The sequence below is a fragment of the Physeter macrocephalus genome, chromosome 10 (assembly GCF_002837175.3).
Source record: "Physeter macrocephalus isolate SW-GA chromosome 10, ASM283717v5, whole genome shotgun sequence".
NCBI lineage: Eukaryota > Metazoa > Chordata > Mammalia > Artiodactyla > Physeteridae > Physeter > Physeter macrocephalus.
Window position 1 is genome coordinate 15197004 of NC_041223.1, and position 14883 is coordinate 15211886.

The 14883-nt window shown below is 45.2% G+C and overlaps 1 protein-coding gene across 1 annotated transcript in view; it reads right to left on the minus strand.

Annotated features, from left to right (window-relative positions):
• Nucleotides 1-6131: 6131 nt before the first annotated feature.
• MTHFD1L (methylenetetrahydrofolate dehydrogenase (NADP+ dependent) 1 like) overlaps nucleotides 6132-14883 on the minus strand; it is a 214176-nt gene continuing 205424 nt past the window's right edge. Inside the window, exons 27-28 of the mRNA XM_024122544.2 lie at nucleotides 11815-11935; nucleotides 6132-6402 (exon numbers count right to left, since the gene is read on the minus strand). Coding sequence (XP_023978312.1) covers nucleotides 11846-11935 — 90 coding nt within the window. The 3' untranslated portion in view covers nucleotides 6132-6402; nucleotides 11815-11845. The remainder of the gene's footprint in view (nucleotides 6403-11814; nucleotides 11936-14883) is intronic.

Here is a 14883-nt window from a genome sequence, read left to right on the forward strand (position 1 = left end):
ACTTATTACTTAATTTTTACTCCCTTGTACATACACATTTATACAAAAGCAATGGACAAATATGTGTAGGTGGACTTTCCTGGAATAAATAAAGTAAGCTTCATACACCATCTTATCTATCGGCAGGTGTAAATTATGTTAAAAAACAGTCCCTGGGTAATGTTAGACAGGAGGATTCTCTCTGAATAGCTGTTGTGAAGAACACTGATGTATTGTTTTAATGGAGTTAGCATATTCCAGTTAAAACACAAGGAATAACCCTAGAAATAGAGAAATTAAAGGAATAGTAAGGAATGGACTGGCTCATTGCCTTGCCGCTACTTTCCTGAGTCCCCATTCATCTCTCCCTTGCTTTTGTTTTTTTTTTTTTTTTGCGGTACGCGGGCCTCTCACTGTCGTGGCCTCTCCCGTTGCGGAGCACAGGCTCCGGACGCGCAGGCTCAGCGGCCATGGCTCACGGGCCCAGCCGCTCCGCGGCACGTGGGATCTTCCCGGACCGGGGCACGAACCCGCGTCCCCTGCATCGGCAGGCGGACTCTCAACCACTGCGCCACCAGGGAAGCCCGCTTAACGAAATCCTCCATTGGTGTACACTGCCGACACCAACTGGATGTCTTACAACTCCATTCGATTCAGTTCTGACGCTCACTGCGCAGTTAGTGCAGACCCCACAGGTTAGAGAGCAGGGCCCCCAACCAACAGGACTGCCCCCCACTTCCAACACCAGTCACTGGTGTCAGCAAGTGGGCTGACACGTGCTCAGTGAGAGGACGGATGAATTTGCTCAGAAAATACTTACTGATCAACTACTACCTTCCATTCCACTGCTCTGTGGGTTTGGGATACAGTGGGGAATACCCCAGCACGCTCCCTCCAGTCAGGGACCTTGTACGTCGACTTCTTTTTCTTTTTAAGACATTCTGCTTCACGCGTGGTAGCTGCCCAATAGGGGTTTTAGGATAAATGAACTAGTCAATGAATTAAACAATGTTACTCAACAATGGTAAGATCCCTTATCAGGAAAACCATACAGTAAAACTTGTAATTTTGTGGGAATGGCATTTGTGGTTACCCTGAGCCAGTGGTCCCCAGAACTAGGATGCAAGCTGAGGTTCTGTGTGAGCCTTGGTACATTACAGTTAGAGGTTAGTGAATACAAAGATGTACTTTTTTCCCCATCCAAGTCCATGGACTCTTGGATTTCAGCACTATCCCTTGTTTAAAGTGTAGCTATAAGAGCTTTTTTGGGGTCCCTCGATCCATGGCTGCATTCAAGTCTAAGGAACCAGTGAAGCTCTGATTAGTAACCAACTGTTCTGCCACAATGCTCAACTTTTTCGGTGGATATGGATTACAGGTTTTTAACAAATGCTATAAAAGTGCACTTATTACTTAATTTTTACTCCCTTGTACATACACATTTATACAAAAGCAATGGACAAATATGTGTAGGTGGACTTTCCTGGAATAAATAAAGTAAGCTTCATACACCATCTTATCTATCGGCAGGTGTAAATTATGTTAAAAAACAGTCCCTGGGTAATGTTAGACAGGAGGATTCTCTCTGAATAGCTGTTGTGAAGAACACTGATGTATTGTTTTAATGGAGTTAGCATATTCCAGTTAAAACACAAGGAATAACCCTAGAAATAGAGAAATTAAAGGAATAGTAAGGAATGGACTGGCTCATTGCCTTGCCGCTACTTTCCTGAGTCCCCATTCATCTCTCCCTTGCTTTTGTTTTTTTTTTTTTTTTGCGGTACGCGGGCCTCTCACTGTCGTGGCCTCTCCCGTTGCGGAGCACAGGCTCCGGACGCGCAGGCTCAGCGGCCATGGCTCACGGGCCCAGCCGCTCCGCGGCACGTGGGATCTTCCCGGACCAGTGCACGAACCCGCGTCCCCCGCATCGGCAGGCGGACCCTCAACCGCTGCGCCACCAGGGAAGCCCTCTCCCTTACTTTTGTTAATCACTATGGTGTGTTCCTCTGTCAGCTTTCCGAAGATCCTTCTGGTCTGGGTCTTAACCCTTGCGGGTGTCACTTCAGGACCCTGAGCAGAGAGAGCAGGGCCGTACGTCTCTGTGGGCCGTGGTGGTCACTGTGGCCCTCACCATTTCTGGTCTGTTAGTAGCTTCTTACATTTCCGTTTATAGAGGCAGAGAGAAATTGGGATCCACCCCTCTCGGGAAGATTTCTGTCTAAAACCCACCATGCCAAAGGTTATGTGATTTTTTTCCTTTTCATGCCTTGGCCTCAGAAGAGATGGTAGGTAACTAGCTCTTTTCTAAAATAACGTCTTCTCCTGCCCGTGAGTGCCTCGGTCATCATGAGTTCATAAGCCCATTAATTAACCTGCCAAAGACCTTTCTTCTCAGTGGAGGCCGCTTATCGCTCAGCAGGAGTGTATCCTAGTAGGGTTAGTGCATGAAAGAAAACAAATCCATCGGAACGTGAGTTATGCCATCTAGGAGTTAAAACGAGCCCACGTGATGGGAAAACTGTGGAGCTCCCAGCAACACCTGGATTATACGTCCTTCGGTGTGAGTGTTGAGAAGCTCTCCCACATCTGTATTCAGGATGCTCTTTTTTTCTCTTGTTTTGATGAATTGGTGAGTTGCCTGGTGAAAGCAGGTAAGGAAAGAAGTCTCTGGCCTAAAGCCCTTGGAATATAGGTTTGTAAGGTTTTTTTTTTTTTCCCTAAAACATTTTCAAAAATAGAAAATGAAACTTTAAATGGCAGAGGCAAATAACAAGCAGAAGGGAACTGCTTAAAAATCACTTCGGGGACTTCCCTGGCGGTCCAGTGGTTATGACTCCGTGTTTCCAGCGCAGGGGGCATAGGTTTGATATCTGGTGGGGGAACTGAGATTGCACATGCTGCCCGGCCAAAAAATAAAATGACAAGAATTTTTTTAAAAAATTAAATAAAAATCATTTCGCGAGGAAGGCTGCTCACTGGGCACCTTATATAGAGAACGAATTGACTGTGAACCCTCGTGATCTTGAAATAGATTCATATATCGGAGATGCTAGTTCACTGTGTATTTGGAGAGGCATACACGCAAATAAAAGGCAGGGACGGGGGGGCGGGGTGGGTGACAATGGGACTGTGACACTTCAGAAACACGAAGCAAAATTATTCTCAGGACAGACAGTCTTTGCGCGGGGAGGCTTTTTACTTATTAGTGTTTTGGAACAAATTAAACTGCACATAAAGATACATTATGGGCAGAGCAGCTCACAAGCAGGGTCACTGAGGGTGCAGTACAAGAACATGCATGATCTGATGGCAAGGACTTTTGCAGGATGTGCCTGGGGGACACTTAAGATATTTATGGTGACTACTTTACTTATGCTGCTTAGAGGACAATCTCTGCTTGTTTGTTCCCGAATCCTTGGTTTTGTCTTAACTTTTACGTAATTGTATATTGTGGTAGGGAAAAAATGGAAACAAGAGAGGGTCAGGAACCATTTAAGGGCTGGAAAAATGAAAAAACATTTGCCAAACACCCGACCTTTAAGAGTCACTTCTCTTGCCCTATGGGCCTGCGAGAGCTTAATGGCCATTGAGAGTCATTCATCGGTGGAAGAAACTAGCATAAACCCATCAGTTTCTAGGTAAGTGATGTAAACTTCACTGGCACTGAAGAGTAGTTCTGGATATAAAATGTATTTTGTTCCAAAGGATATTACCACTTTCCAGCAGTCAGAATATTTCACAACTGACCCGATATTTCTCTGTCTGTTATTTTTTCCTTGTTATGTTTATAAAGCTCTTGCTGCATTCACAATTTTCCAGGAAATCAGTGTCAGGTAACAACCCCACCATGAAAAGCTACCTCTAGAGAGCAGTCAGCGAGTCTTATCTGGCACTGAAAGCTTGCTGGTTGGTTTTCTACATACATGTTTATTTTCAGTTCAAAGACAAAATAGAAAACTCCATCGTGGAAAATGTTACCTTTAATTCACACTCTTTTAATCCTCCAGTCCCCATAAAATAAACATTCTAAAGTGTAAGCAGTGGGAAATAATGTAAACTCTGCAGAAACAGAAAATAAATTAGTTTCTTTCAGACTTGGTGGAGGTCCTTTTCCTGAACACTACACTCTGTTACAAACAGAATTCATCTTGAACGAAGAATAAATCTTTGGCCTATTTCACCATTTCCCCAGCATTGCGTAAGAGCATATTTCAAATTCACTTTCTTCTCCAACTGCAGCAAAAAGGCAAGGAGTAGTTTGTGTTTGTGGAGCCTGAAAAACAGGAAAAAAAAATATTTCGGTGGTTTAAGAACAGCTTTTTTCCTCCGGTGTCAAACTGTTCATGTGTTATAGCTGCAAAGTTGGAGACCACAAGAAAATATAAGAGCAGACAAGTGATTCTATTCACAAGACAAGGCTGGGATCATTGCTTGGAATCTTTTTACTTATGAGCAGTGGAGAATCCGATTCTGAACCACTCGGGACCGAGCCAGCATGGACACAGCAGGCAGCAGCTCTGAATTTCCTAAAAGATTTTGCTTGGGGACCTTGGCTGAAATTCCATGACTTCTAAATTTGGAATCTACAAGCTTCCAGGATCCTGTCAAGTGAGAACATCCAGGATTTTAGATTAGCAATCCTGTTGCCTTGGATTTCAGTTTCTCTTTTATAGCACAGAGAGCAAGGTCTGAAAAAGGCATGTAGGACAAGAATGGAAGTGAGTGAATCTGGAATTTCTTGTTACTGTTAAAGCTTCGTTGTTTTCCCGCAAAGGATACTAAGACTCTCTGTCACTGTGAATTCTGCAATCTTTTAGAAAAAGAAGTGATCAAACTACATTTTAAAAAGAAAAAAGCAAACAAAACACCTAAGTACCAAAAAAAAAAAAGTGTTCATCAGGAGAAATGTAAAATACAAGCACTTGGCCTTTGATCTGAATTTATACAAGGAGGAATTTATCTACTCGGCCAAGAGTTCAAGCTCGGCTGGAATACAGCGAGCCAGCCTCCCACGGATGAGGGCAGGGTCTGGAGCCAGAAGGGATGCTTCATTAGCTTCAGAACAGAAGACGGTGATGAAGGCAGGGGACTAGGAGTTTCAAATACTCCCCTGATGTCTGGTTCAAATCAAGGAAGTAAACAGAAAACAGAAGCATCGCAAGCATAGTAAACATTAACAAAAAGAAAATACTTTTGATGTTAGGAAGGGAGGTCTGCCTGGTGCAGACCTTGCCCCTCCTCTCAGTGATGTGCCAGCCTCCCGTCGGTGGCTCTGGTAACCCTAGATACGAGGCACAGTGACTACTGGGGAGGGAAGGTGGGCTGGCGGGAGAGACGAGGGTGGGCTCGGTGGAATTCCCGTGGATTGACCACGTGACCTCGGTATCAACAGTTTTTATAGTTAAAGAGGCTTCGAGTCTGTGGTTCCATATTTTCAGGAAACTCAAAGGGTTGGTAAAGGTATAGAAAGTCTGAATAGAAATTTAAAAAAATCAGAAACACAATAGCGAAGGTGCAAATGAATCAGTTGTTTATTGTTTATTCAGTGGGGAAAAATTTTTTTTAATTGATTTAGTGTTAAATCTTTTGGAAGACAGAATATATAAGACATCCAATCATGGTATGTGAATAATAAGAAATTACAAAGTGCCCAGGCAACGTGAATGACCAGAGGCAGAGACTGGAGTGACGTGGCCACAAGTCCAGGGCTGCTGGCAGCAGCTAGAATCTGGAGAAGGCAAGGCAAGGATTCTCCCCTGGAGCTTCTGGAGGGAGTGTGGCTTGTTGGCGCCTTGTTTTCAGCCTGCTAATACTGATTTCAGACTTCTAGCCTCTAGAACTGTGAAAGAATCAATTTCTGGTATTTTAAACCACCAAGTGATTTGTTATAGCAGCCATGGGGATGAAACACACACACACACACACACCCCCATAAGGGGAGTTCTCTCCTTTTTATTAAACTAAGACAATTTCATTGTATTTACCCTTATGTTAATTATTGGTAATGACACTTGGTTCTTGGCTTCTCTTTGCTGACAACCATCTTGTTTTGGTTCCCACTGTTGAATAACAGAGGTTAAAGTTAAATACGCTACCAAAGTGACTTTATTATTTATTATAAATTTATTTATTTTATTTATTTATTTTTGGCTGCATTGGGTCTTCATCGCTGCACGTGGGCTTTCTCTAGTTGCGGTGAGCAGGTGCTACTCTCTTCGTTGCGGTGCGTGGGCTTTTCATTGTGGTGGCTTCTCTTGTGACAGAGCATGGGCTCGAGGCGTGTCGGCTTCAGTAGTTGTGGCTCGCGGGCTTCGTTACTCCGTGGCATGTGGGATCGTCCCGGACCAGGGCTCGAACCCGTGCCCCCTGCATTGGCAGGCGGATTCTTAACCACTGTGCCACCAGGGAAGCCCCTGAAAGTGACTTTAAAGTAAAAACGAAGTCAACCTCAGTAGTATTTGTAAAGTTGATGGCGACATATTTTGACAATTTTTTTAAAACCTGAAAAGTGAATAATTTAGAATCATTTATATCATGAATTTTTTTTTCTGAGATTTGCTTTTGGATTGAGGAGAAGTAAGTCTATTTATTTCTCTTATTAGTGAAGCTGCATGATAGTCACTGGGTGCTTATTAACCCGTTTGAATGTCTGATAAAAAATGGCTTCTGCAAAATGGAGACAATTTCAAGTTCATAGCATTTGGTTAAAACTTTCACCCTACCTTACAAGTTCTAATTTTTTCAAACCAACTGGTAGATGATAACTATTGACATAACTGAAGCTTTTCTCCAGGCTTTTCCAAAAGCTCATCCAAGCTTTTCTCATCGACCTATAATTTCTTATATATTATATTAACCATGTATAAATTTAGAGTTATTAGAAAAATCATATTTTTCCAGAGGTTGATGAAATATTATTTTCCTTGCTTTATTTTTTAAAAAAAGTATAAGATGATTAGATCCACTGCCTCCTGGGAAGTTTCTTTTAAAAGGGAATTAATTAAGAATTTCACAACCGTTAAGCCTCAAAACATTCCATTTTAGTTAGATAAGGGAGATTTAATTATCACCATCTTTTAGAGATGTTAAAGATTCCATTTTAGATTTAATTATCACATCGTTTATTTAAGTAACTTGGGCTTCCAGCCTATTTTGGCTCCTGCCTGGGAGTGGGAAAAGGGGGGCTCCCTCTGTCCCAAGGATAGCTTGGGGTGAGGAACTGAGGACTTCTTCTTGAAGCACAACGGTGATGAACAATTTTTGAGCTGCTTCTTGAAAAGACAGAGTTTCAAAATTAAAATCAGAGAGCCCTGGAGCTCCCCCAGGAAACCCTGAAACTCTGTGGTTTACAACCTAGGGATAAGAGGCTCTGTCCACAGCAGCGTCTGAAGATTAATTTACAATGATTAAATATCACCGAAAATTTCGGCTCGAAAGAAAGTTTAGGGAAGAAATGAGCTGGTATTATACTCCTTTTTGCGTGTGCAATTCAAGAAAAACAATTATAGCAGGGCCAGGGTCAATTTGGTTCCGTACTAACCACAACTTTGCACATCAGAACAAAGTAAGGGAGTGTCTGAATCCTTCAGGAAATCTGCCAGGCTTTCTTGAGTTCATCTGAATCCTGCCAAGGCCCAGAAATATGATGAAGCTTCAAAATGAGAAACCCAAAGGGAGGGGGGGAATCAAACCCCCAAATCCAATCATCTTCAAACAAAAGACTGACCAGTAATGTCACAGGATCAGTTTCACTGGGACAAACAACTCATTTTAATTAGTTCTATTTGGTAACATCCAAAAGAATGAATCATGCCCTTAGTCTAACAATAGTGAAAGCACGGCAGGGAAGCTTTGGAAAAAAGAAGCAAGAGCTCAAATTCTGGTGATTTCCTGGCACCTCCCCGCTCATATTGTCTCACCCTGTTTCCTAGAGGGTGAGATAAGCAGGGAAGGTGAGGAAGCGGAAGGAAAGACAGCAGTCCTCAACCGAGTGGCTTCTTCCATGTGGGACACGTCACGGCTGCAACACATTCTGCAAGGAGTAAGGACAGTGATGCGCTGCAGCTGAGTCCAGAGAAAGAGCTGGAGTCTGACCACGGTGTGAGCAAAACAGCCCACTGGACATTTCCTCTCCTGATGCTCAAATCTGTCTGAGCTATCATCCAAGCTTTAACGTTTGTATTTTACGCATTTTTAATAGCCACAGACCTGTGACTGTTAGCAGGAGTGGTCCCTGCCTGCCGTATGTGAGAGGGGACAGGAAGCAGGAGGAATGTCTGCAGGATCATTATTCTGAAGGATACCCGAGAGGGAATGTTTGCTTTGTACAGTGGTTTTCTCTTACAGCACTGGATGGTTTGCAATTATTCAAGCAGGGTCAAGTGATGGGTTTTGAAACACTGCCTACCAAGCCTAGAACAAAGTTTGGCAATTCACACAGAAGAAAGAACCTTGGATAATTGAGTAGGAAAATGACATTCAATGAGAGACTTAGGTAAGAGATAGCTCTAGTATAGTTTGACTGAAAAAAATTTTGACAAGGTCATAGCTTTTTTTTTTTTGTGGTACGCAGTCTTCTCACTGCTGTGGCCTCTCCCGTCGCGGAGCACAGGCTCCGGACGCGCAGGCTCAGCGGCCATGGCTCACGGGCCCAGCCGCTCCGCGGCATGTGGGATCTTCCCGGACCGGGGCACGAACCCGTGTCCCCCGCATCGGCAGGCGGACTCCCAACCACTGCGCCACCAGAGAAGCCCCCAAGGTCATAGCTTTTAATACTCAATTATCTTTTGTTATTAAAAAAAATCACCTGGTTATCCCCAAATTATGGGTCTGTTCAAAGAGCTGGTTATCATCTTCCAGAATGGGCCAAAGTTCATTTACCCCGTGAAAAGCTTTTGGTTTGGGGGAGAAAGGATGGGGTGAGACCGAGAGTAGGCAGATCTGGGTTGAGTCTTGGCTTTTGTACTTATCAGCTGTGTGACTTAGGCAAGTTGTTGATGTCTCTGGGCCAGAGTTTCCGCAGTTCTGAAATTTGAGGCCAGCATGACATGTGACCAGGGATGGCAAAGCATTTCCTGCTACAGCTATGGAACGAGAGGCAGGGCTGAGCAGTGGAGAGGCAGTATTATTCCTCTGCTATCTGGTGGATCAGGGCCATCCCTCAGCTACCCCCTCTTGTGACCACAGGGGACAGGACACCTGCCTGCAAGGGTGCAGTGACTGCTCATGAGAGGTGCTTAGCACAGTGCCTGGCCCATTGGAGGGAATCCCCAAAGGCAAGTGTCTTGACCCCCAACCCCTGCTCAGTCTTTGTTGTTTTTTTTTTTTTGCGGTACGCGGGCCTCTCACTGCCGCGGCCTCTCCTGTTGCGGAGCACAGGCTCCGGACGTGCAGGCTCAGCGGCCATGGCTCATGGGCCCAGCCGCTCCACGACATGTGGGATCTTCCCGGACCGGGGCACGAACCTGCGTCCCCTGCATCGGCAGGCGGACCCTCAACCACTGCGCCAGCAGGGAAGCCCCTTGTTTTTGTTTTTAATTCTCTCTTTCTTTTTGGCTGCACCCCGCAACATGCGGGACCTTAGTTCCCCGACCAGGGATTGGACCCGTGTCCCCTGCAGTGGAAGTGTGCATTCTCAACCACCGGACGGCTGGGGAAGTCCCCCTGCTGAGTGTTTGAACAAAGTCCCGAGGGATACTTGTCAGGGAACTTGAACACAAGGATTTAGATGTAGGTACTGGTAAAGCTAAGGACATGCCACCTGGCATTACCTGAGCCCCAGCTGCAATAATTAAGGCATAAATGCATTTATATGACCTATTTGGAGAGCAAATAAAAATGGACCAAAAGGCTGGAAAAATACTCATCTATCTTAGAGAGATGAAAGAATTACACACACTTGTTCTGGAGAAAAATGACAAGTGTCAGAAATGTAGCATAATGGGTTGACATGACAAGGGAAATCAGTCTGGACAGGGGTCAACTCAAAGTTTAAGAGGAATGATATTGTGATTTTCCCAAGGCCTGGCTGGGAAACCCAAGACATTCACACACATATACACATGCACAGTCACATCAAAAGACCAAAATAACTCTGTTATCAAAGCTCAAGTTTATGGGCTTCTCTGTTAAATTAGTCTCCGTTAGTTCATTTTCTGGAGTTTTCTTTTTCAGAAATGACAAAGATTTGAAATGTGACTGTGGTTAAAACTAAATACAGCTCCCACTCCTCAGCAAAAAACACATACAAACACCACCAAACACCACACACACAACCCAAACTGAACAATCCCACAACTTGTATTGATGTGTCTCTTACCTTTCTCATCATAGCCTAAGTCGTCAGTGTTTTAGTAACAAAGACTTGCCAAAAAAAAAAAAAAAAAAATCTCCCCATGTTCACTCCTGACAGCCAAACAAACAAATGTGAGAGTCCTGTGTGCCTGGCTTAGGGCATAACTCAGAGACAACTGGAAAGAAGGGTCTTTAGGTCAAGCAAGCTCATCCGGAAGGCCCAGAATATACTGGCAAGAGGGACGGGTGCTGGGCTAAGGAACAGGAGCAGGAGGGAGTAGGAAGAAGGAATGGGGGTGTTTATGGGGAAAGAATGTGTCTTGAGAATATGGTGAGGACTTGTCTGATATATGGGATGGGGAAAAGCAGCTCCAAGTCTCTGAGACTTCTGATTGGAAGTTTCCCTGGGAGGAGGATTGGCGGGGGGGGGGTCCCTCTTCTTCGTGATGGGAAGCTAGGACAGAAGCCAGCAGGTGTGCCTGCGGCTGCAGGACCAAGGCACAAACATGAATGAGACCTAAGGCTCCCGGCTGTGGGCCGCCTAAGCCAGCGCCAAGGCAAGCCCAACCCTCTTACACTGCGCAGACCCTGAATCATCAAGGGCTCTAATTTCTGCCGCCCTGTCCTTCCTGTGACTCACAGTACCCTTGGAGTTAGACGATATGTCCCATCTCTATGAATCTTTCCAGTGGTATGAGAGCCCAATCCCCCTGTTGTGCGATAGTGTTATGGGTTAGATTGGGTCCCCAAAAGGTATGTTGAAGTCCTGACCCCTAGTACCTCTGAGAGCGACCTTAACTGGAAATAGGGTCTTTGCAGATATAATCAAGTTAAGAAGAGGTCAATAAGGTGGGCCGCAATTCAATGCGACTGGTGTCCTTTAAGGAAGACAGAGACACATAGGGAGACAGAGGAAATGTCAAGGATCAACGGGCACCACCAGGAGTTATAGGAAGAGGCCAGGAAGGGTTCTGCCAGAATCTCAGAGAGTGCATAGCCCGGATGACACCTTGACTTTGGACTTTTGGCCTCCAGAACTGTGGGAGAACAAATGTCTGTTGTTTAAGCTGCCCAGTTGTGACACTGTTATGGCAGCCCCAGGAAACGAGCGTACTGGGAGTCCTCTATCACATGATTCTAACTTTGTACCAAGAGATACGTGGGATGAAGGTATAGTTGGTACAGTTAATGACAGCAGATATTAGTTTTAATTCTCGAACGAGAATAATGAATTTACAGGGCTCCTTTGTTATAGCAAGAGACGCCTTAAAACAAATCTATATTCAGAGACGGTGTGACTGACTTTCACTGGAATCGGGTCCAGGCACACCAAGGGCCCGACCATCTCACTGCATAGCCACACCCAGGAGTGACCCAGGGCATGGCTGTAACCTGGTAGGAATTCACAGTAACCAAGTGAGGAAATTATTTATCAGACCATTTCTGTAATAAATACCAGAAAAACCAAACAAAATAAAACTAAAAGAGATTTGAACTAGGGAAAAAAGAAAGAAAGAAAAAGTAAAAAGCACAAGAGCCTACCTGAATTGAGTCCTGTGAAAATCTTGTTCACTTAGAACAAGCCTTTAACTTGCTCTGTTTCCGTATCAAGATCTATGTCATAGAAGCAGGGCCGAGTCGGCAGTCCTGGCATGGTGCTCATCTAGGGGAGAGAACAGAAGATTATATTAGTCATTGCTGCAGAGTGATCACTCCGGACACTGTACATCTAACGACATAAATTAACTATATAATTCAATTCAGTCTCATGTAACTTTGGGTTATATATACATGTATCTTTTTAAATTCACCATCTGCTATTTCAGGCTTTGTTTAAGGAAATGAAATCCCTCCATGGTCCCACAGCAAACCATAGCTCCAAAACAGTGATTTTCAAACTCTTTCTTCTACGGCAAATCTTAATGCTGAAGCCCAACAAAGATAAGCCCCTCTGGCTGAAGGGGACAGTGGGTGTGGGAGAGGAACGAATAACGAATAACCCCCAAGACACATTTTGGTAAAATCTTCAACTCTTGGAGCACAGTTTGAAAACTCCTGTTCTCCAGATAGCTGGCCTACTTTACTAGCAGTAACGGTTGTTTATTGAGAACTTACTATGTGCTAGGCACTGTGTAAATGCTTTTTTTGTTCATCGTCCCCCAAACTCAATGAAGTAGGTACTTTTATCGTTTCCGTGTTACAAGGAAGGAAATGGAGGTTTAGAGGTGTTAAGTCAATTTGCCCAAGGCCACACAGGTAATAAACAGCAAAATGGGAAATTGGACTCCACGTTTGTAATCTCAACTTACTCATATAACCACCATTGCCTGCCTCCACCACCGTTTGGGCACTCTATACTCAGAACTTTACATGGATAATAACTTAAGTTCCCCATCACCCTTAGAGGTAGGCACTAATTTTAGCCTCACTTTACTGATGAGGACAGAGGACATGACATTTAGGCACAAAGGCATGGATACACAGCTAGTCAGTGGTGGAGACAGAATTAAAACCAGGCCTGTGCTTCTCACTGCTTTGCTGCACTGTGTCTAGATCGGTTTTGCAAAAAAGCGCTCTCTGTCCACTTGCACCAGAGACCCTGGTGAGCTGGGGAAGCTGGCCGGTTTCCTCTGGTGATGCTCACACACTGAACACGGGCCTAGGACCCGGAGTGTGAGGATTCTGGATGAGCTGCTCCTTATCAATTTTAGCACTCCCACTTCTTCTTACCAGGCTGAAGGTTCTCAGCACCAAAGGAACCCAGATAAGGCCTACTGTCACAGATCTCCGGTCTCTCACTCTCAAGGTCCTTTCTTGTAGGGACAGGATTTCTCTGACGCCCACTCTTCCCCCCGTGATGCTGGCAGACTCTCACTACTCAAAGTGGGATCTGTGGACCAGGAGCATGGGTGTCACCCAGGAGCTTGTGGGAAATTCAGGATCTCAGTGGGCCCACCTGCGGCCCACTGAATCAGAATCTGCAATTTCAGCACATCCCCAGGAGATCCGTGTGCAACGTTTCCATCTGAGAAGCCCTGGCTTAGTCAATATGGCCTAGGATGCCTCCCCCGACTCCCTTTAGCCCTGGGAAAGGGAGCTCCCGGGGAAGGGGGTGAGGTGTTGAGGAGGAAGGGGAGAGGAAAGCCCTTTCACCCCTGACCAAGTGCTGCTACTTCTTCCCGGCCCGAGCTCCAGGTCGAGGAGGAAACATGTGCACCTGCGGCCTCATAGCCGCCTGGTACTATGACAGTGTGAGTGAGGTGGGGCCACGTGGCCAGACACGTAAGCAAACACTGTGATGTACGGTGGCCAGCTCCTGTCTTGCTAATTGCACAAGATTGCCCTTTAGTATATTATGGGCTAAAAAGGCTTCTGAGGCCTGCCTGGAATACAGGCACCACTGATAGCATGTGTCCAGGAAAATGTGCTCTGGGTTTCGAGCAATGAACTACAAATAAAGTTCTGGCACACAACCTGCTTTTAGGTGGGGATTTCCCGTACTTTAAAACTTCAGGTATGTGGATGGCTGCTTCTCCTCCTGAGGTTTCTGTTCCTAGCAGGGGGGTAGCATTTTTCACGGGTTACTACCGTCGCTACTCCTAGGAGACCCCAGAAAGAAACCCACGCTTAAGGTTTTAGCACTGAAACATCAAACACAAAGGACATTGGTGGGAACTGTTCATATTTTTTCCAGTTTCCTGGGCTACAAACTCATACCAGTTACTCTACAACAATTTTCCTACCTAACTGCATTCTGACATGAGCATTGTAAGATGCCTTTATAATCTGTGTGGGGATATGGATTTGGAAAAAGGAACCAGCGTTTTATAGTTTAAGAAACGAGTGACCGCATTCAGCCACAGTGAAGCTGCTGCATCTCTAATTTAAAATAACTCTCTAGGTAGAAGGTACCTGGGTGAGGATGCTACCCAGACTCGAGTGCTGCTGCTTCTGAGGCTGCAACACTATTCACTCCAGGGCAGAATTCAGTCTGAGGCAGATCATATCTAAACCCACGTGAGGTGAGAAAACCCAGGAAGAACCCCGAAGGCAGTGCATTTGGGTTCATCTGAGCAAAGTTATAATGGAAGCTTCTATTGTGGATAACACAATTGCACTGCCTGCTTGTTTACAAGCTTTTTTTAACAGACATGAAAGTTCAGCTTTCCACCATTCACTTCTAGCTGGTGCGAGACCAAGACCGACAAAGGCAGCGTGATTTGCATGCTTCCTGGAGCTGAACCACTGGCTGCAGTGACTCAGCGCATGCATCTTTGGGTCATTCTGATACTGTCACAAAACTGGGAGCTTTTCAAAGTAGCCAAAATATTAAATGCCAGGAAGTATGAAATGCCTTTCCTCTATTTTCAACTTACTTCTCTCAAATGGGAGAAAAATGAGATCAATCAGAAGACTCCCATGTTCCTTTCCAATGATGCAATCGTCACTTTCAAGAATCAAGAATCCCTACTGGACTTCCCTGGTGGCGCAGTGGTTGAGAGTCCGCCTGCCGATGCAGGGCACACGGGTTCGTGCCCCGGTCCGGGAAGATCCCACGTGCCGCGGAGCGGCTGGGCCCGTGAGCCATGGCCGCTGAGCCTGCGCGTCCGG